This window comes from Bison bison, unplaced genomic scaffold, assembly GCF_000754665.1.
Source record: "Bison bison bison isolate TAMUID 2011002044 unplaced genomic scaffold, Bison_UMD1.0 scf7180017864487, whole genome shotgun sequence".
In the NCBI taxonomy this organism is placed as follows: domain Eukaryota; kingdom Metazoa; phylum Chordata; class Mammalia; order Artiodactyla; family Bovidae; genus Bison; species Bison bison.
In genome coordinates, this window is record NW_011495047.1 from 8,544,690 (window position 1) to 8,566,854 (window position 22,165).

At 36.1% G+C, this 22,165-nt stretch overlaps 1 protein-coding gene across 5 annotated transcripts in view; it reads right to left on the minus strand.

Moving 5' to 3' along the window:
* UBR2 (ubiquitin protein ligase E3 component n-recognin 2) overlaps nt 1-22,165 on the minus strand; it is a 108,100-nt gene that overhangs the window by 60,467 nt on the left and 25,468 nt on the right. For all 5 annotated transcript variants that reach the window (XM_010863166.1, XM_010863163.1, XM_010863164.1 and 2 more), the window contains exons 3-7: nt 15,060-15,138; nt 13,054-13,167; nt 7,089-7,219; nt 4,786-4,924; nt 4,284-4,346 (exon numbers count right to left, since the gene is read on the minus strand). In XM_010863166.1, the coding sequence (XP_010861468.1) occupies nt 4,284-4,346; nt 4,786-4,924; nt 7,089-7,219; nt 13,054-13,167; nt 15,060-15,138 (526 nt within the window). The remainder of the gene's footprint in view (nt 1-4,283; nt 4,347-4,785; nt 4,925-7,088; nt 7,220-13,053; nt 13,168-15,059; nt 15,139-22,165) is intronic.

The following is a 22,165-nucleotide window of genomic DNA, read 5'->3' on the forward strand; positions in this document are numbered from 1 at the left end:
GCTAGTAAAGTAATGCTCAAAATTCTTCAAGCCAGGCTTCAGCAATACGTGAATCATGAACTTCCAGATGTTCAAGCTGGTTTTAGAAAAGCCAGAGGAACCAGAGATCAAATTGCCAACATCCACTGGATCATGGAAAAAGGAAGAGAGTTCCAGAAAAACATCTATTTCTGCTTTATTGACTATGCCAAAGCCTTTGACTGTGTAGATCACAATAAACTGTGGGAAATTCTGAAAGAGATGGGAATACCAGGTTTCTGCCTCTTGAGAAACCTGTATGCAGGTCAGGAAGCAACAGTTAGAACTGGACATGGAACGACAGACTAGTTCCAAATAGGAAAAGGAGTATGTCAAGGCTGTATATTGTCACCCTGCTTATTTAACTTATATGCAGAGTACCTCATGAGAAACACTGGGCTGGAAGAAGCACAAGCTGGAATCAAGATTGCTGGGAGAAATATCAATAACCTCAGATACGCAGATGACACCACCCTTATCACAGAAAGTGAAGAGGAACTAAAAAGCCTCTTGATGAAAGTGAAAGAGGAGAGTGAAAAAGTGGGCTTAAAGCTCAACAGTCAGAAAACAAAGATCATGGCATCTGATCCCATCACTTCATGGGAAATAGATAGGGAAACAGTGTCAGACTTTACTTTTTTGGGCTCCAAAATCACTGCAGATGGTGATTATAGCCATGAAATTAAAAGATGCTTACTCCTTGGAAGGAAAGTTATGACCAACCTAGACAGCATATTCAAAAGCAGAGACATTACTTTGCCAACAAAGATCCGTCTAGTCAAGGCTATGGTTTTTCCTGTGGTCATGTATGGATGTGAGAGTTGGACTGTGAAGAAGGCTGAGCACCGAAGAATTGATGCTTTTGAACTGTGGTGTTGGAGAAGACTCTTGAGAGTCCCTTGGACTGCAAGGAGATCCAACCAGTCCATTCTGAAGGAGATCAGCCCTGGGATTTCTTTGGAAGGAATGATGCTAAAGCTGAGACTCCAGTACTTTAGCCACCTCATGTGAAGAGTTGACTCATTGGAAAAGACTCTGATGGTGGGAGAGATTGGGGGCAGGAGGAGAAGGGGACGACAGAGGATGAGATGGCTGGATGGCATCACTGACTCGATGGACGTGAGTCTGAGTGAACTCCGGGAGTTGGTGATGGACAGGGAGGCCTGGCGTGCTGCGATTCATGGGGCTGCAGAGAGTCAGACACGACTGAGTGACTGAACTGAATGCATATGAGGTGCTATCTTATTATGGTTTTTACTTTCATTCCCCTAATGATTAATAATATTGAGCATGTTTCCATGTTCTTTGCCAATCTGCATATCTTCTTTGGAGAAATGTATTTAAGTCTATTAAAAGTTTTCATTTAACATGTTTTTCCCCATTTTCCTTTTGAATCATCTCTCTATCCATCTCATCCCATCTCCATAACCCACTTTAGCACAGTATACCTTTGCATATTTTATCCACCTATATGTATCATATATGTACACAGTTATAAAGACTTTTATTTGATTTTGCAAAAAAATGGAATATTATCATACTCTTTTGCATCTTTGTGTTAACAGATTTTTTTGGGGGGGCTTAATGACTCATCATATTCTGTGGTGTGGATTTATTTAAACATTCTCTAGAGAAGGGTATTCATATTCTGTTTCAATCTTCTATGACTATAACAAAGGTAGTACTGAACATCTTTGTACACACACTAACTGGTGCTTGTATTTTTACGGGATAAATTTCTAGGAGAGGCAAAATTTTAATATATGCTACTAGATTGTTTTCCAAATACATGGTAGTAATTTATGCATCTCTGCCTGCAAGGTACTTTATCACTCTGATTTCTCCATCTGTTGGATATGAAATCTCCCTGTCATTTTGGTAATTACTAGTGAGTTTGAGTCTCTTTTTACATGTATTTATACCACTGAGATTATCTCGGCCGTGGTTGTCTTTCCATACCTCATGTCCATTTTTCTATTCTGTTGTTTCCTCCCTACTTGATAACCTGAGTTCTCTGTTCATCATAAACATTAAATGTCTATCCTTTGTGTTAGAGATAATTTTTCTAAGTTTACTGACATTTTTAATAATATTCTGCTACGCAAATTTTTTATGTAGCCAAAAAAATGTATTCTTTTTAACTCCTGGGGTTCTAGTCTTGGTTAAGAAGCTCTCCTCCTCCCTTAGAATATATCTTTGTCCTAGATTTTCCTCATCCTAGTAACTATTTCTGGACTTTATTCTATATTATGAAAACAGTATTGCTATATCTATGCAGACACTACCAGAGACTATAAGTACTTATTTTTTAGGGAAAAACTGAAATAATACTATTAAACAACAAATTAAAGGGAAAAAATGTCATCTCCTTTACCTGGATTCTGTAAAATTCTATCCTAATTGCTTTATCATTTACACATTATCTTTCTTTTTCCACATACAAACAAAAAAGAACCACGGAAGGTAACTTATATGGATCATGTCCTCTTACTCCTAAAAACTTCAGTATATAGTTCCTAAGAATGGGAATGTTCTACCACAGTATTGTTTCTAATGCATTATTAAATTGAGTATGTCCAGATAGCAAGAATTTTTAAAATAAGACACAAACTCATAAACAGAAAAATACAGTTTGCTACATTAAAATTAAAGTTTTTGCTCAAGGAGAGGCATCACAAATAAGATATAAAACTGTATGTCAGGAAAAGATACTGCAACAAAAGATCAGGATTCAGATTATGTAAAGAACCCCTATGAATTAGTAAGAAAAAGACAAATAACTTAATAAAAAAATGGGTAAAGGGTATAAACAAGAAATTTACAGAAAACTTAAGTGACCAATACATTAAATATGAAATAATATATTCAGTAATCAAGGCAGTGCAAATTTAACAGATGAGATGCCATACATACACAGCAGGTTGGCAAAATTTTTTTAATTTGACAATATAGTTCTGACAAAGTGGTAGAGACGTGGGAACTGTACTTCACTGCTGGTTGGAATGTATACTGGCTACCACTATTTTGGAGATTAACTTGGCAAAATCTAGTATGGCTGAAAATGCTTATAACTTAACAACTCAACAATTCCATTTCTTGGTATACATACTAGAGAAACTTTTGCTTCTATGCAACAAGAGGACCAAAAAATGTCCATAGCAGGACTGACAAGTCACACAAAGAATTGGAAATATCCAAACTCTCCATCAATAGGAGAATGTAAAATTATAGTATAGTCATCAATGGAATAGTTTACAAATACATATATCAAAACAGATAAATCTAGAAACAACACTGACAGGAAAAGACAAGTCACCATTGATGGTATAGTCATCAATGGAATACTTTATACCATACATGTATCAACACAGATAAATCTAGAAATAACACTGAAATGAAAAGCCAAGTTACAATATAATACATTCAGTATGAATCTTGTTATATAATGTTTAAAGACCTCCAAATCAATGCATATAATATTGATAGATATTTAGCAGATAAAGTATAAAGGCATGTATGGAAATGAAAAATTAATTAACAAAAGTAGTTATCTCTAGTGAAAGAGGAAGGGGAATGGGATTTAGAAGAGATAATACAAGGGCCTCTGTACTGTTTTGTTTATTTAAAATAAGCATGAAGAAAATAAGATATAATGTAGCACACAGGCAGTTACTGTGTTATCTCCATATTTTATCTATATATTTAAAATATTTTACAATATATAAAATTATACTTTAAAAGGACATTTACATAAAATGCAGTTATATGGAATAGTTTAAAACAATAAATGCTAACTTTTAAAAATAAATCTAAATGTGGGGAATAGTTTTCTTTCAGATGTATTATACACTAAATACTATTAGGATATACAGCATACCTTGCTATAAGGTACCAAGAAACAACCTCCCTTGAATTCTAATCTTGGTGCTAAAGGCCAATTTAATTCCTAAAAAGGTAACATGAAACCCTATCAAAAGCAAAACAAAAAGCAAAAAGCTTTCTAAGACATTTCTAATGAAGAAATAGGAAGAGAGAAAAAATACATATATACTGCATCTAAACATTCATTTTTTTATATCAATCTTACAGCTTAAAAAAACTAGGTAAAGCAACAAGCAATGTTAAACTAACGTATCCTTAAACATGATTTTTGGCTGATGTCGGCTTTCATGAAGGCAGAAAAATGTGTTCATAAACACCAAAATATGGGACTAGTTTTATACTAATAAAAAATACAAGTGTAGACATGTTTTTATATTACTTACCACAATTATTGATTTTGCTTGTTCACAATACTGGAATTCTCCATATCGAACAGACCTACGTCCCTATAAATAAAGACATTTGAGATTAACTTGCAAAAATGTTTATATTCAGTATTAATAACTTTTGAATTAGTAAACAGTGTTATATGAGCATATAACAACTCTGGTCAATTTTTAATATTTACAATGTTTATTTTATTCACTAATTAGAAAGTAAATTAAAATATTTTCCTTCAAAGCAATCCTAATATTTTCAAGCCATCAGTAAGTATATACCTTTGAACAACACTACATTTGTTCTTCTGTGTAGAATGAAGGCAATTTATGTTTTCACCTAAACTTTCAGACAAGAGCCTACAGTTACATCTAATATATATTTGGGACAATATTCATATGAAATTAAAAAAAATAACCTAGACAAAACTTTTAACATGATTTTCTAGGATACCTTACCTGTATTAAAAGTGTAATTATGTAACATCAACGTAATGAAATTACTTACATCTCGATCTACTGTAGTTGCGAAGCCAATGGCTTCTTTTTGTGTACAGTTAACAGCTTTCTGAAGGGTATAAATAACTTGTTCATAGGTATGAACCTCGTCATTAAACAGCATGCAGTAGTAGGTGTCACTCTTCTCACTGTGGGATAAAACATTAATTATACATCATCTATTTGCATATCACCCTGCTCCAGGATGATTTATTAAGAGAATACTTTGTCCTGGGATTCTCTAGTATCTCAGATGGTAAAGAATCTGCCTAGAATACAGGAGACCAGGGTTCAATCCCTGGGTTGGGAAGAGTCCCTGGAGAAGGGCATGGCAACCCACTCCATTACTCTTGCCTGGAGAATTCCATGGACAGAGGAGGCTAGAGGGCTACAGTCCGTGGGTCACAAAGAGTTGGACATGACTGAGCACCTAACACTTTCACTTCAGACACTTTGTCCTAGGGAATGTGCTACGTACTAGACACATATCTGTAACGAAGTCATCTGTGGTCCCCACATTCTATGGTGTTATCAAGCTGGTGCGAAAGATACACACATATAATCTGTGTAAACTGGCTTTTATCAAGAACAGGATGCCACAGTGGGATAAAACCAGTCTGGGAGTTCAGGGAACTGCCAAAGAAGTAACTTGAGAGCTGAAGTCAGAACTGGGTATCAGTGGTACTCACTGGGAGGAATTCTCCTCAGCCCTCCATAGATGACCACTTGGCAATGTCTGGAAACATTTTTGGTTGTCATGACTGGGATAGGAGTGCTACTGGTGTCCAGTGGGTAAAAGCCAATGATGCTGCTAAAAATTCTACAATGCACAAGTCATGCCCATAATATCTGGCCCCCAAAGTCAACAGTGCCAAGGCTGAGAAACTATGGGCTAGAAAAAAGTGAAAGCAAAGACCCTGAGGTGGTAAAGGTAAACTGGGAGGTGGAGCACAGGGAGGAAGGAGGAGGTTAGTCTGGAGAGAGGCAGAAATCTTAAAGACCTTGAAATAGATTTGGATTTTCCCATCCTAAGAGCAATCCAGGATTTGAAATGGTGAAATAGGAGCTATAGTCAGATTTGCCTTAAAATTCACTGTGGCTACAGTATGGAGAATGAACTGAGGGAGACAAGAGTGGATATGGCAGTCTGGTTAAGGTATCATGTTGTCCAAGGATGAAATTAATGTAATTTGGACTACCATAGTAGTAATGCAGATGAACAAAAGTAGAACAACTTGATACAGGGGGAACCTACTGGACCCGAAATCTAAGTGGATATATGGGTGATTCAGGTTTCTGGGTAGATGAAACGTCATTTACTAAGATGAGAAAACATTACAAGAGAAGTAAGTTAGATTGTTTTCCCTTCTATGCTGGTGGTCCCAAACTTACAATGGAATAGAAAAATAAAAACACAACTTTTCTATTCTCTAGGGTCTCAATCTGGATTTTAAATTCAGATCTTAGTTGGTTCCCAACTCAAAATACATGAAGATAAAGTTATGAGGTTAACGAAGTCATTTTCAACATTTCCAAAAAGGAATGTTAACATCTCATTTCATTAAGAAACATAAACTATAACCTGATTATTTGGAACAATGTTGAGAAAGCAAAAAAGATACAGCACCAATGTCCTTTAGACTCTCACTTGTATTCAACCTTAAGCATGAGTATGATTCCAACAAGCTTGGTTAGAATTAAAAGAGAAGGCTGCTCGAGGCAAGCACATTCATGCAAAAAAGTAAGTCCTTAGCTGTAATACAGCTATAGCAGAATCCAGCTCTCTGGTTGCAAATTTACAATCTCCTCAATAATTAAGAACAAATGGTTATTAAAAAAAAAAAAAGATGTACACCCAAAGAAGCACAAAGTATAAATAAATTTTTAAAAAATTCAGAATCAAAATGGTTAAAACTGAATTTGTGCACTTAGTCAAACCAAAAAACTCACTTCACTTAGGTCACAGTGCTCATTCCCTAATCAAATTTGACAGATGAAACAAAAAGAATTATTGAGTTAACAGCTTTAACGCAAAAAGAAGAGAAAAATGCCCGTGCTTGCAACCAGTGGTACAGCTTTGATGTGGCTAAAATATGGCTATGAATCAGCTAAAGCAACCAACAGGGAAAAACCTCTACTAATTAAATGGCTCACATATATTTTAAAACTATAAAATCAAGGTTATTATTTTGTTGAAAACTAATAATTAAAAAAGATTATGTTCAATCCTAGCTGTATTCATTTGAGGAATTAGAATCAAAATGGTTAAAACTGAGTATAAGCAAATACAAAGAATAAATGGGTTGTACTTACATCATCTCTAAATCTGGTGGCAATTCACTTTCTTTTTCCCAGGTTAGTATCTCTACCGCATATTGAAACATAATAGCAAAAATGTTATAAGTTCTTGCTATCACATCTTCTGATAAATGGACAAGGGGATCCTGAAGGAAGAAGAAAAAAGCAACCATGTTAAACGCACATTAATGCTCCTTTTTTCCATTCTGCCTTCCTCCTCAAAATACTACTGTAAAAGGCTGACTGATCCTCCAGCGTCAATTTCTCTTCAATTTGATCCTATTTGTTATACCTCAGCAAATCAAACTTCTAAAACGTTTTGTCCACAATAATCCCTATTACTAAATCTTCTGAATCAAAATATTCCAAGGCTCTCCAATGCCTAATTGGAGAAGGAAATGGCAACCCACTCCAGTGTTCTTGCCTGGAGAATCCCAGGGACGGGGGAGCCTGGTGGGCTGCCGTCTATGGGGTCGCACAGAGTCAGACACGACTGAATTGACTTAGCAGGAGCACCAGCAGCAGCAGCAGCCAATGCCTAATAAACCTAAAAATTTTGGAATGGCATTATGGGATCTTAAAATTTAAGCTTGTTTACAGCTTCATATCCCTCTAACCCCCAATTTCCAGGATAAACAAAGAAATGTTATCTAAGGACAGACAAGCAATATTTAGTTTTACAGGTATAAAGGAAAGCCTGATTTTGAGGATTTTAAAGGGGAGAAGTCAACAAGATCAGTACACTGCTCCTTCATGCAGTTAAGAATCACTCACTTTCAATGAGACAAGTTGTGTACGCATGTAACATGGAACTTCACACATTAGACTTAACAGTGAATAAATCACTAAATTTCAAAGCTAATGTAAAAAAGTATTACTATAAATATACACTAAGTTTATCATGGTATCTTTCAGTCAGGCTGGCAAAATGTTTTCCACAATCTTTAATCTTAATGCTTTATCTTATGCTTAGACTTAAGATAAACATGTTATTCAGCTTAATGGCTAAAAGTGTTATATTCATCTCTCAATAAGAAAATCAATATATTCCAACATGATGGAATGGGAACCAGCACATTCTTGCAAATATACATAAGGATACAGAAACATTTTTGTACATCCTCACCAAGGACCAGCTTAATGGAACTGATATAAATCAAATGGAGGAGTGTAATAAAAAGAATGAAGAAAAAAAGACAGATTCCTAAAGAAGATGGGTGCAGGGCTTAAAGAATGTAAGAAAAAGTAAAGTAAGAAGGTTTTCCAAAGTCTTACAGAACTTTCTACCTATGCTTTATATGTTCCATCAAAAAAAATTTTTTTATACTGCTACCAGGTTTGCTACTATTTCTTATGGAGACTTTAGAAGTTAACATGGTAAAATCACCTATTATAAAGAAGGTACTGGAACTGGAACCTTTTGGGGATTCATAGAAGAGTGGCTAGTAATCATAAAATGAACCTCACACAGAACTAAAATAAAAAGTAGAACCAAAACTCAGTTTTCTAGGTTATAGTATCTCACTATATAGTCATTCCATTTCTTACAATTATGTCCCATAATACAAGGCATTTTAGAGGACTGAAGAATTATGATAAACAGGATTTATAAGAATTAAATGGTGTTGGGATAGAAACAACTGCCACCTCTTGAGAATCCAAGCCAGTAGTGTTCAAACTTTGTTCTACAACATCCCAGGGCCTGGCAGAGATGTTTCTTATTTGAAATACACATCTGTTTAAACAATATGATTATCTACATTTTTAAACAGTCTCCAGATAAAGATTCTCTGACATCTCTGTATGCACATGTTAACTTCTTGAAAATGGTTACAGGTTAAGAAACATTTCTGCAGTGAAGAGATGCTAGGCTGTGCAAGTCTATTCATGTGTACAATGGGAAATCAAACGCTATTTGAAGAGACCTCTGTTCAAAGTGCTCTTATCACAGCATAAGTCAGTCAGAATGAGAAAATAAATGACTGTCTTATCCTATGTTGTATTACCTATTATGATTAATAATGCTTTTGATGACATTTATATTAGAGAATGCAAGCCTTTGTCAGTGAGTTAAAAAGGCTACCGTTATCTTGGAAGACCATGGGAATTATGGAGAACTTTAATCTTTTATGTGATACACTTCTATACCTCTATAATGTTTGAATTTTCAGAATGTCAAAAGAAAAAAAAAAGAGAATTCCCTGGTGGTCCAGTAGTTAGGACTCTTGAGTTTTTACTGCTGAGGGCATGTGTTCAGTCCCTGGTTGGGGAACTAAGATCCTGCAAGCCAAGTGACACAGCCAAACAGAAAAAAAAAAGAAGGGGAAAAAAGTAACCTTATAATTTAGAGTTTAACTGCTGTCTTATGCGAATAAGGTATGAGTGAGAGCTTTCTTCACACTGCCCAACTAAAACTAGAAATTAACTAGAAACAAAATAATCATGAATGCCTTTCTAATAAGTAAATAATATACATTCCAACTTATAAAAAATAAATTCATTAATAATATCAATTTTATGTTTTACTACTGGGATTTAATTAAAATTTCATTATAAAAAAATTCCACCGCCAAAAAATGTTTCCAAAAAATCAGTTAATGTACTATCAGAGTTGTCTGAAATACCTGGGTTTAAAGCCCAGCACCAACACTTACTGTGTGGGGTACTGCAGACAACTTTCTTAAAATAAGATTCAAGTTTCCACAGCTACAAAATATGGGTAACAGTAGTATTATCTTACACAGCTGTTCTAAACACTATCCCAACAGAAGTATATAATCCAATTTTTCCAACTTTTTCTTAAGATGTAGGCTGAATGTATAACAAAAATAAAATTATGTTCAATAAAAACAATTCTATGACAGACTAAAAAGCCATGTTCCAAGTATTACATAGCTTTCTTCCATTTCAAGCACAAAATACAGAAAACCGAGATAATGTATGAATTTAGTGAGTGGGGACCAGGTATGCTAAACAGAATGCTATCTTTTTAATATCTTCTAGTCTTTCCTCAGAGAAGGCAATGGCACCCAACTCCAGTACTCTTGCCTGGAAAATCCCATGGACAGAGGAGCCTGGTGGACTGCAGACCATGGGGTCGCTAAGAGTCAGACACGACTTCACTTTCACTTTTCACTTTCATGCATTGGAGAAGGAAATGGCAACCCACTCCAGTGTTCTTGCCTGGAGAATCCCAGGGACGGGGAGCCTGGTGGGCTGCAGTCCATGGGGTCGCACAGAGTCGGACATGACTGAAGCGACTTAGCAGCAGCAGCAGTCTTTCCTCAAAGACTGCATTCTCTTAACTGAATTCTTAAGTAGGAATAAAATGGCAGAGTCTGGAGTTTTTTTTCTATCAAATTGCTGGAATATATATTCTCCAGGCAGGACCATATAATTTCACTCAAGCAGGTATCTTGCTGGCATTTTTTTTTTCCAACAGTATTAAATTTTAAAAATTTACTTATTTAATGTTTACTTCACTGGGTCTTCACTGCTGTGCACAGGCTTTGTCTAGTTGTGGTGAGTGTGGGCTTCTCATTGCAGTGGCCTTTCTTGTTGCAGAGCACGGGCTCTAGGTGCTCAGGCCTCAGTAGCTGCAGCATGCAACTACTCGGGCTCAGTGGTTGCAGTTAACGGGCTTAGTTGCTCCACAGCATGTGAAATTTTCCCAGACCAGGGACTGAACCTGTGTCTCCTGCACTGGCATGTAGATTCTTAACCACTAGACCACCTGAAGTCTCAGCATCTTCTTAAAATTTAGGAAATTAACCTGTCTTCACTACTTGATAGCTACCCCACTAACGTATGAGGATAAAGCCAACAGAGTAACTGCAAGCAGATTCATAATTTTTCTTAGAAAACTTAAAGTGAACAATCTGCTGGTATCTAGTACCTCATATTGAGCCACGATCACCTGTATCTAGTCCTAAACATTTCTATCACTTCAGAGTAAAAGCCCTTACACATTAAGCAGTTTTTCTCCATTCTTCTCTTCCCTATCCCCTGGCAACCACCAGTCTGTTCGAAACAGATTCCTCTTCTGGATATTTCATGTAAATGGAATCATACAATATATGACCCTCTGTGTCTGGCTTCTTTCATGATGTTTTGAAAGTTCATTACTTCATTTCTTTTTATAACTGAGTAATATTACACTGTATGTTTATCCATTCACACACTGAAAGACATTTTGGCTATTTCCACCTTTTGGCTATTACAAATAATGCTGCTACTAACATGTTTGTGCATGTACATATCAGAATATTTGTTTTTAATTCTCTTGCATATATACCTAGAAATGAAACAACAGGCTTATATGGCAATGTTTACCGTTTGAGGAATAGCCAAACTGTTTTCCACAGTGCTGAATCATTTTGTATTCCCACTAGCACTGTATTCCAATTTCTCTATATTCTTTCCAATCTATTTACCACTTTTTTGATTATGTCCATCCTAATGGGTGTGAAGTGGTATCTCACTGTGGTTTGATTTACAATTCCCTAATGACAGAGGATGACATGGCTGGATGGCATCACTGACTCGATGGACGTGAGTCTGAGTGAACTCCAGGAGTTGGTGATGGACAGGGAGGCCTGGTGTGCTTCGATTCATGGGGTCGCAAAGAGTCGGACACGACTGAGTGACTGAACTGAACTGACTGAATGACTAATAATCTTGAGCATGTTTTCATGTGTTTCTTGGTCATTTTTATTATATCTTCTTTGGAGAAATGTCTATTCAGGTCCTTTGCCCATTTTTAATTGTGTTGTCTTTTTGTTGCTGAGTTATAAAATATATATTCTAGATACCAGACACTTACCAGATATGATTTGTAAATATTTTCTCCCAGAATCCTAAAGTTTTATACTAGTTCTCAACTTTTTTTCAAAAATTAAAATCCCCTTTTCCAAATTTATCTTTGTTTGCCTTGCTTGTATTTTTATATACAGAATCACAATCCAATATGTAAGAGATAAAAATGGAGCTGTTCCAACTGCCAGTGGAGAAATCAGAAACCCTGATCACTTGGCATCTCTCTTTAGCAAATAATCGCAGAACACATGCACAAAGCGAATGAAACACAAACAAATATGTTTTCTATAGTACTGAATCATTTTGCACAAACTTCATCCATCCAAAACACAGTGGAACACGTTTAAAAGACACTGTCCTACACTATAAGTTCTCTGGTCATTCTGTTAAAATACTCGAGACCAGGAAGATATATGCACGAGGAAGGACTAGTAATGTCCACTTGCCCCAAATCTATATGAGATCTACTTACTAACAATGCATAAGTACTTTAAATATACCCACCTCTCTGCCATTTAAAATTAAAATCTGAAATAAGATCCTAAATCAACTATCAACTGCCACAACAGCAGAGTTTGAAATTATTTATTTAGTGGGAATCCACTGAATCATTCCAAATATCATTTAAAGTCAAACAATGAAGGATCAATGATAATTTTAGAAAGCACATTATTTACTGGAGTAAGTATAATCTGTACTGAGTTATCATCCCAATGTCTGCCCATCACATATCCAACGACACTGATTTACTGGGACACGATGAGTAGGACTGGTTGCTATGGATGACTATAGAAAAGAAAGGTATCCAGTCTACAAAGTCTTGGTCACAACACAAATAAAAATCAGGTAAGCTAACTGGTCTACAAAAATAATCCTTTTAATAAAAAATGAAGACTTAAAAAAAACTCATATATGCTTAAAATAAAACAAATGCAAAAGTCCAAATTAAATTAAATATCTAGAATTTCAAGTGTGTTCTATTAGTAACTGTATGGCATCCATAAAATGCAAAAAAGCTTTTCAAGTATACTTGGACAGTTTATTGTGAGAGGACTATTTTACTTAAATAATTCTGTATTACAACCTAATTCTAGGTCTGAAAATATTTCAAAAACATAGTTAAAATAGTATTTCCTTAGTAACAACTTTGTGAAAATGTTTTTACCTCTTCTTCCTCAGTTTCATAGGTGTTAAGTTCATGTTTCTGACAGTGAGGACCCTCTTTCCAAGCTTCAGTATCACCACAGTCACAGAAACCTCCACCTCCTGATGTTGTCATCTTGAAAAGAAATTGTAAAGTATCTGTCAATAAGTATTTACTGAGGACTATCAGCTTATAAATAGGAATATCAAGTGCTAAGGAAATAACATTGCTAAAATGTTTAATTTCTTTGGAGGATAAAATCAAAATGTCAAATCTTTCAATGTTTTAAAACTCATTTTAAATAGGCTAGTTTAAGTGATATCAAAATAAGATACTTTATAGTGTTTAGTAAGCAACATCTATTTTTTATTTATTTTTAATTGAAGAATAATTGCTTTACAGTATTGCATTGGTTTCTACCAAACAAGGCTATATCTATTTTAAAGAGGTAAAATATGTCCACTTGCATGAGTTTCTAATTAGTAAAAATCACAAGGGTTTTCTTGCTATGTTTTGGCTAAACTGATACACTGTTGGTATCTGTGCCACCAGGCTACAACATACTAGAACAGATTCAAGAGTTACAAAGATTCCTATAACTGCTATCTTCTACAAAAGTCTAATAAGAGTGCTGCATGTGTATCAGAAAAGTGACCAATGAAAAGTACAGAAATCATTTATTTTTTCTTTTCTAAAACTCTCTAAATAGCATTCTTTGAAAAGGAAGAAAACTCTCGAAATACCACCTGGTATTTCCTTTTACCACTTGTGGGGGTCAAGAATTATTCCTGCTTCCTTAAAATACAGCAATGATTCAAGGAATCTGGCAAGATAAAACTTATTATTTAATAATTAGGAGATTGGAAATTGTGCTTCTGAAAACATGCTGTGAGTTTATGCATGGGTATAGGTGCAAATTTTAGAAAGAGCCTTTCGTATTTTCAAGGGAAGTATTTATGTGTTACATATCACAAGATAATTAATGTAAACTCACAAATGACAGTTATTCTTAAGGGCTGCAAAGATACCAAGAAACATGAGAGGCAGGCATATGGAAAATGGTAACTTCACCCTATAGCTCTTATGTGTGCTCTGGTTACCAAAGATAGGTAGAACAGCCTAAAGGAAACTAGGATGCTCTTGCTGATTTATGAAAAAAAAATATGAATTTAATTTTGCAGCTGTTTTAGTTGATTATTATCAATACTTGGGTAGAGTAAATAAAAACAAACAGGAGAAAAAGTCCTGAACTAATAAAGCTCTTGAACTAATAGAATGAGTGCAATATTTCTTCTCTATCATTTTACTTGAGATTAGTGTTAGAAGTTCCAGCTACTAACAGCTCCCTAAATTTTTGAATGTTCATAGCTCTGGCTTCAATTTCCAGTAGAGGAACCAGGACAGGCTTAGCAATAATCTGCCTATGTATTCTGTGGCCCTGATTTAAAAGCAAACACACTTGATTTTTGGAAAAGTATTGATTGTATTATAGCAGTAAAACAAACAAAACCTGGTTAGCCTTATGTTCTAGAGTTGGCTCTCTTCTACACTGTATAATAACAGCTGCCTCTTTAACATTAAGAAACAACAAATATTCTGTAGAAGTTCACCAACAGAATATTTCTTAAAGGTATAATCCTGTCACTTTTCCTTATTTTGCTCAGTCATTCTCCCTTCAGTCTCCCTTTCACATTTTAACTCTCATCTTTATTCTTTAATTTTTGATAACCTCCTTTATAAAGCTAGAATTAGCAAGATAATAAACATTAAAAATAAACAGCAAAGCAAACTAGCTGAAAACCAATACTGGAACATCTGTCTTGCCTTTCTTAAACCATGTATTCCATGAAATCTGGATTCATAATTTGTCTCTACACTGCCATCACATGTTTAACAGTACTTAAATAACACATTTCTTAACCACTCTCCCCAGTTTCAGTGTTAAATCTTGGAATTTTAAAAAGGAAGAAAATTTATTGAGTATAAATTTCAATACTAGGTGTGGTTATCATCTGGATATTACTAACCCTATATCGGTGGTCTCTGTGAATACTTCCCAAAAAGCACTCCATGCATAAAACACAAGTTGGATCAACTGCACAGTCTCTGTAAAGAAAAAAAAATCAGAATGTATAAAATAACTGTATATGTTACAATGTAGTATTTCAAACTAGACTCTATCTTAGAAGAGCCAGAATAGTGAAAAGCCTTGCTGTAAGAAGAAAAAAATTATTGCTTCTGAAGATCTGTCAGATCTTTGATCAATGAAGTCTGCTTAAGAAGCTGTTTCTCATATTGGATGTATATTAGGGGGTCTTAGAGGGCACATATTACCAGAATGGCAATGTCCCGTAAAGATTTGGGGAAATCGTATTTTATATGAAAACACACAGATGTATATGGAATCAATTTTACATATTATACATTCTTAAGATATAATCTCAGGGACAGGGGAGCCTGGCAGGCTGCCGTCTATGGGGTCGCACAGAGTCGGACACGACTGAAGCGACTTAGCAGCAGCAAGATATATCCTGAGATTTCAAGTAACTTTATCCAAACAGATAAATCAGACCAAGGGTCATCGAAGTGGTTTCTATGTACACTCCCCAAAGGCAAGATGCAAGAAGATAATATTAAAACATATATCTATTTAAATTTTCACTAATTTAAAAGGTAATCACATACTAAGCGTTCAATATAGAGGCTGACATGGGTCTCTACACTTGTATATCTGATGGTCGCACAACATTTGTGGTTCATAAGACATCCTGATGGGAGAGTAAGATTCCACAAGGTGCATGGGGTGACAATGGTAGCCTCAGTCACTTCATTTGCTTTTATCATACTGTCAGTTAGATATACTTACATATCATACTTTAAATAAGAGAATCTCTATGATTCTATGAAATGAGATGGGAGTCATGAAAATCTTTACATTTCCCCTTATCCTGTTTCTGTATCCTCATAGGCAACCACCCTAATATCCTTGTCTTTTATTTGTGTATGTTAGTGGCTCAGTCGTGTCCAACTTTTTGCAGCTCCATGGACTGGTAGCTCGCCAGGCTCCTCTGTCCATGGAATTCTCCAGGCTAGCCATTCCCTTCTCCAGGGGATCTTCCCGACCCTGAGACTGAACCCGGGTCTCCTGCATTGCAGGCAGATTCTTTACCTGCTGACCCACCAGAGAAGCCCTTTATTTGTATATGTTCTTGCAAAATGTTTTTGAGTACATGTATTTTTTTTAATTCTTTTTAAAATAGTTGTTTTACAATATTTTATTCATTTCAGGTATATAGCAAAGTGATTCAGATACACATATACACATATATATTCCAGATTCTTTTCCATTATAGGTTATGAAAAGACACTGAATATAGCTTCCTGTGCTGTACAGTAAATATGTGTTTACTAAGTGCATGTATTTTTGATGTGTGCAAATCTTACTGTTATGTATCATTCTCTCATTCTGTTCTTTACTTTTTCAGTTCTGTAACACAATCCATTCATTCTGTATGTGTACATTTGATGTGCTGCTTCTAATCACTATAGAAGCTTCTAATACGTCATGGAGTGTTCCAAAGCATTTTTTCTCTATACTACCCCTGCACCAGATACCTGGGTTACCTCCAATGCCTTTCTACCACAAATAATCCTGCACTGAACATCCCTGTAAATGTTCTCTATAGATCTGATTGAGATTTTCTTTGGTAAATCAACTCTAGAGCAGAACTGCTGGGTCATATACATACATATATAAAGTTTTTATTCTGAGTGCCATGCTACTGTACAGAGTGGTTGCATGTTTCCCAGCAGTGTGTAAGGGTTTTTATAGCCCTGCATCTTCACTAGCATTAAGTTTTTCTCTGGTTTGCTTATATGTACAAGCCTAACAGGGGCTTCCCTGGTGACTTAGCAGTAAAGGATCCACCAGCCAGTGCAGGAGATACAGGTTCAATCCCTGGGTTGGGAAGATCCCCTGGAGAAGGAAATGGTAACCCACTCCAGTATTCTTGACTGTGAAATCCCACGGACAGAAGAACTTGGTGGGTTACAGTTCACAGGGTCACAAAAGAGTGGGACACAACTTAGCAACTATACAACAATCAGCGTAACATATATGAAATAAGTAAGTGTTAGTCGCTCAGTCGTGCCCGACTCTTTGCGACCCCATGGACTGCAGCCCACCAGGATCCTCTGTCCATGAGATTTTTCAGGCAAGGATTCTGGAGTGTGTTGCCATGCCCTCCTCCAGGGGATCTTCCCAATCCAGGGATCGAACCCAGGTCTCCTGCACTGCAGGCAGATTCTTTACTGACTGAGCTACAAGGGAAGCCCTATGAAATAATACTTTACTATTTTAATTTGTATGTTTCTAATACATTTCAGCAACTCTTCATATACTTACTGCTTTGAGGATTTCCTTTTCTATAAACTGCCTGGTTATATCCTATGCCCATTTTCCTGCTGGGATTGCTTCATCTCCCTTATTTGCAGGAGTTCCCTATATAACTTAGTCTAGTGAACATTAATCACTTGGCCATTTAGACATTGCAAATATTGTCTCCCATGTGTCACGTGTGTATTAGTTTTGCCCACAGGGTCCTTTGTTAAACAGAACTCCCTATTTGATGCAATTAAATTTACACACAAATTGGTTTGTGCTTTGAGATTTTTAGAACTTCTTTTCCCAATCCTAGGTCACAAAAATATATGCTTTTAAAGAAAATAATTTTCTTCCACGAAATCTTTTGGTATTTTTCACATTTAGGTGCTTCATCCATCTGGAATCTACATTTGCACATAACAGAGAACAGAGATAACTTTTATTTCTTCATAATGAGCTGCTTTGTCTGAAGCCATCTAGTAAACAATCTAATTTTTACCTATTGATTGTGGTGTCACCTTTAAACATATTAAGTTCCATTACTTAGGTCTATATCTAGGTTCTCTAATATGTTTGAGTGACCTATTTGTTCTTATACTAAACCACACTGTATTACTATGGCTTTTTGTAGAATATCTTAATACCTGATAGGATAAACTCCCCTTTATTCTCCTTTTTTAAAGGCTTAATCACGTTAAGTTTACAGAGTTCCTCAAAAATACTCAGCTAAAATTTTGACATAGATTACCTGGAATTTATTGATAAACTTCAGGAGTAATAGCATCCTTTTAAGAGTAAATTATCTAGGTACTTTTTAGGTTTTGTTGTTTTAATGACACACATTTAAATTTTTTTTTCATGTTCTAGTTAGTTAAGGATGATGAAAAGAAACATTATCGATTTTTAATACCCTTGATAAACTTAAGCAATTTTAATAGTTTGCTGATTCTTTTTCCCCTGAAGTAAATGAGTATATAGTCTGTACACAATGACAATTTTATTTTTTTCCTTACAATATTTATATCTTTTACTTTTCTTCCCTTATACTATGGACAAGGACTTTGAGTAAAATGTTAAACAGCAGCAGTAATAGTGGGCATCTTTGTCTTGGCTTTAGATATTAAACACATCTAAAGGTTCTTATTAAGTATTACATTCACTGTCAGTTTACTTAGAAAGTGATAAACTTAGTGATATCACTCATTAAGTATTATGTTCACTGTAGGTTTAGTAAGAAAGTGCTCTTTTAAAAAGAGTCAAGCATTTATCTTGCCTTTCCTATATAAACTGTGCCTCAGGGTAATCAAAGGGTTCATGAGGGATTGTATTTCTTCTTTATAGAAGACTAGCTAATAAACAAAAAAGAGATGATAAATTCGAATAGCACCATTTTGTGACCACTTAACAAAATAAAGATCCAGGCAGCAAACCATCACTGACTGCTAAAACATTAGGCAAAAAAGCTGGTAGAGGGAATTCCCTGGCAGTCTGGTCGGTAAGACTTCACGCTTTCAATGCAGAGAGCATGAGTTCAATCCCTGGTTGGGGAAATAAGATCCCACAAGCCACATAATGCGGCAAAATAAAGAAATAAATGAAAGGCTGACGGAGACCTTTACAATGGTTGCATCTGCTAGGTACCTAAACCTACTGGTCAATCTTAAAAGCAGCCAAGCATTACGTGCCTCCTGATATGAGGAAATAAGAAGTTATGCCTCTGACTTTCCTGGGGTGGCACAGTGGATAAGAATCCACCAGCCAAGGCAGGGGACACAGGTTTGATCCCTGGTTGGGGATATTCCACACGCGGCAGAGCAACTAAGCCCGTATGTCACAACTACCGAACCCGCGCCCTGGAGCCCACACGCTGCAACCAGTCATCTTGTGTGCTGCAACTACGGAAGCCCTCTCGCTCTTGAGCCCGTGCCCTCCAACGAGAGAAGCCACCGCAACAAGAAGCCTGTGCAACACAATGAGAAGTAGCCTCTCCTCACCGCAACCAGGGAAAATCCACTCACAGTAACAAAGATCCAGCGCAGCCAAAAATAAATAATAAATAAGCAGGTGTCTGATGGGCAGGCCAGTTATGCATCAATAATTATAAAATTACTATCCACCCCCTTCCCTAATAATAGAAGTTAACCAAGCCTAACTACCTGTTTAGAAGAAAGACCAGGAAAAAAGAAAAATGTTAAGCAATATCATGTGGACACAATCAGCCAAACCCAGAATGTGGAAAATTCCATAGGACAAATGACCTGGTTTCTTAGTAACATAAATAGAAAAATGAAAAAAAGAAGTAAAGGAGCTATTATAGTTTAAAAAAATGATTAACAGCCAAATGCAATGTGTGAATTCTGAAGCCACATTTATAAGTCAATTAAGACAAGTTCAACCCTGCTAGACAGTAGATAATATTAAGGAATTAGTGTTAATTATCTTAAGACATTAATGGTTATAGAGAAAAAAGGCATATAGTGAGTGTTGATTTTTTTAAAAAGTATGCTATCTGGAATGTTCTTCAAAATAATCTGGCAGGGCAAGAAAAAGTGTATAAGCCTGTACGTGTGCAAAGATTAAAGAGCTGCCATATACTGGTAATTACTCAAGCTCACCAATGAGTACTCTCAGGTATATTAGACCTCTCACTCTACCTTTATGCTTGAAAATATCCATAACAAAAAAACTTAGAGAAATCTAATATACAAATACTCAACATAAGTTCCCTTATATATTCTTTGTTTGCTAAGAATTAGATCACAAACAATAACTAAAATTTATAAAACACTTTTCTGATTCAAATCAGTAAAACATTTTTCTTTTCTCAACTATTAAAATGGTGAATTACATTAATAATTATTTTAAAGATGAACTATCTTTGGCTTGCTGCTGCTGCTGCTGCTAAGTCGCTTCAGTTGTGTCCGACTCTGTGCGACCCCATAGACGGCAGCCCACCAGGCCCCACCGTCCCTGGGATTCTCCAGGCAAGAACACTGGAGTGGGTTGCCATTTCCTCCTCCAATGCATGAAAGTGAAAAGTGAAAGTGAAGTGGCCCAGTCGTGTTCGACTCTTAGCGACCCCATGGACTGCAGCCTACCAGGCTCCTCCATCCATGGGATTTTCCAGGCAAGAGTACTGGAGTGGGTTGCCATTGCCTTCTCCATCTTTGGATTACTGAACTAAATTCTGTTTGATCATGATGCATCACTCTTTTAGTATATTCTTGGATTCATATATTTAATAATTTAGGATTCTTTCATCTATATGAATGAGGGAAATGGCTTATACAGCTGCTTGAATTTATCAGGGCTTGAAATCAAGCTGATAAGTAGCCTCATAAAGAGGCAATTTTCACTACTTTCCCATTTTCTGTAGTAACTTGTTTAAGAAAGGAATCAACTGTTCCTTCAAAATTTGACAGAATTCACCCGTATAGTCATCCAGGTATGGGATTTTAGGGAGGGAAGATCTTTGATTACCCTTCCATGTTTCATACTATTTCACATAACATATTCAAGTTGCCTATCACTATTCTACAAATTTATCCATTTCATCTACGTTTTCAATTTTTGTGTTTGTTTTCTTTTCTTGCATTTACTTGTTCATAATTCTTGCATTTCAGAGGTTGTCACACTTTCTTGGCTCATGGCATCTTTAGTGTTTCAATAGTTTCCTTCAGGGCACCATTACACCAAATGAAACACCTAACAATTCTGTGATCAAACACTTAGACTCATTTAGCACCTGTTGGACACTGCACAATTTATCAAATTTTAGAATCAAACTGGATACTGCCACCCTCATTTCTTATTTCACAGGTATCTGCTTTTTAAAAATTAGCAACAGTGAGGACCCAGCTTTGCAAGAAATGACACCACCAAAAGGAATGCAGTGAGTGTATCAATCTTCATTCTGAATTTTATATATGTTCACCTTCTTTTTTTCTTACTACGTCTTCTCAGAAAATTGCCTTAATAATTCCAAAGAGTAAGTATCCCAACTTTTTACTTGTGTTTCATTTTCTGATCTTTTAATTTCCTTTCTTTCTCTTCTTTTGAGTGTGCTCAATTGTTCTAACTTCTTGAACTCCATGTTTACCTTTTTTATCTTTGAAATAATTTTATTTATAGAACAGTTGCAAAAATAGTAGAGTCCCTTTACACCCTTACTTTTCCTTAAAAGCTTTCCTTAATGTTAACCAAAGTACAAGGAAATTAACATTCAGATCAGAACAGTCGCTCAGTTGTGTCCGACTCTTTGCAACCCATGAATCGCAGCACGCCAGGCCTCCCTGTCCATCACCAACTCCCGGAGTTCACTCAGACTCACGTCCATCGAGTCAGTGATGCCATCCAGCCATCTCATCCTCTGTCGTCCCCTTCTCCTCCTGCCCCCAATCTCTCCCACCATCAGAGTCTTTTCCAATGAGTCAACTCTTCACATGAGGTGGCTAAAGTACTGGAGTCTCAGCTTTAGCATCATTCCTTCCAAAGAAATCCCAGGGCTGATCTCCTTCAGAATGGACTGGTTGGATCTCCTTGCAGTCCAAGGGACTCTCAAGAGTCTTCTCCAACACCACAGTTCAAAAGCATCAATTCTTCGGTGCTCAGCCTTCTTCACAGTCCAACTCTCACATCCATACATGACCACAGGAAAAACCATAGCCTTGACTAGACGGATCTTTGTTGGCAAAGTAATGTCTCTGCTTTTGAATATGCTGTCTAGGTTGGTCATAACTTTCCTTCCAA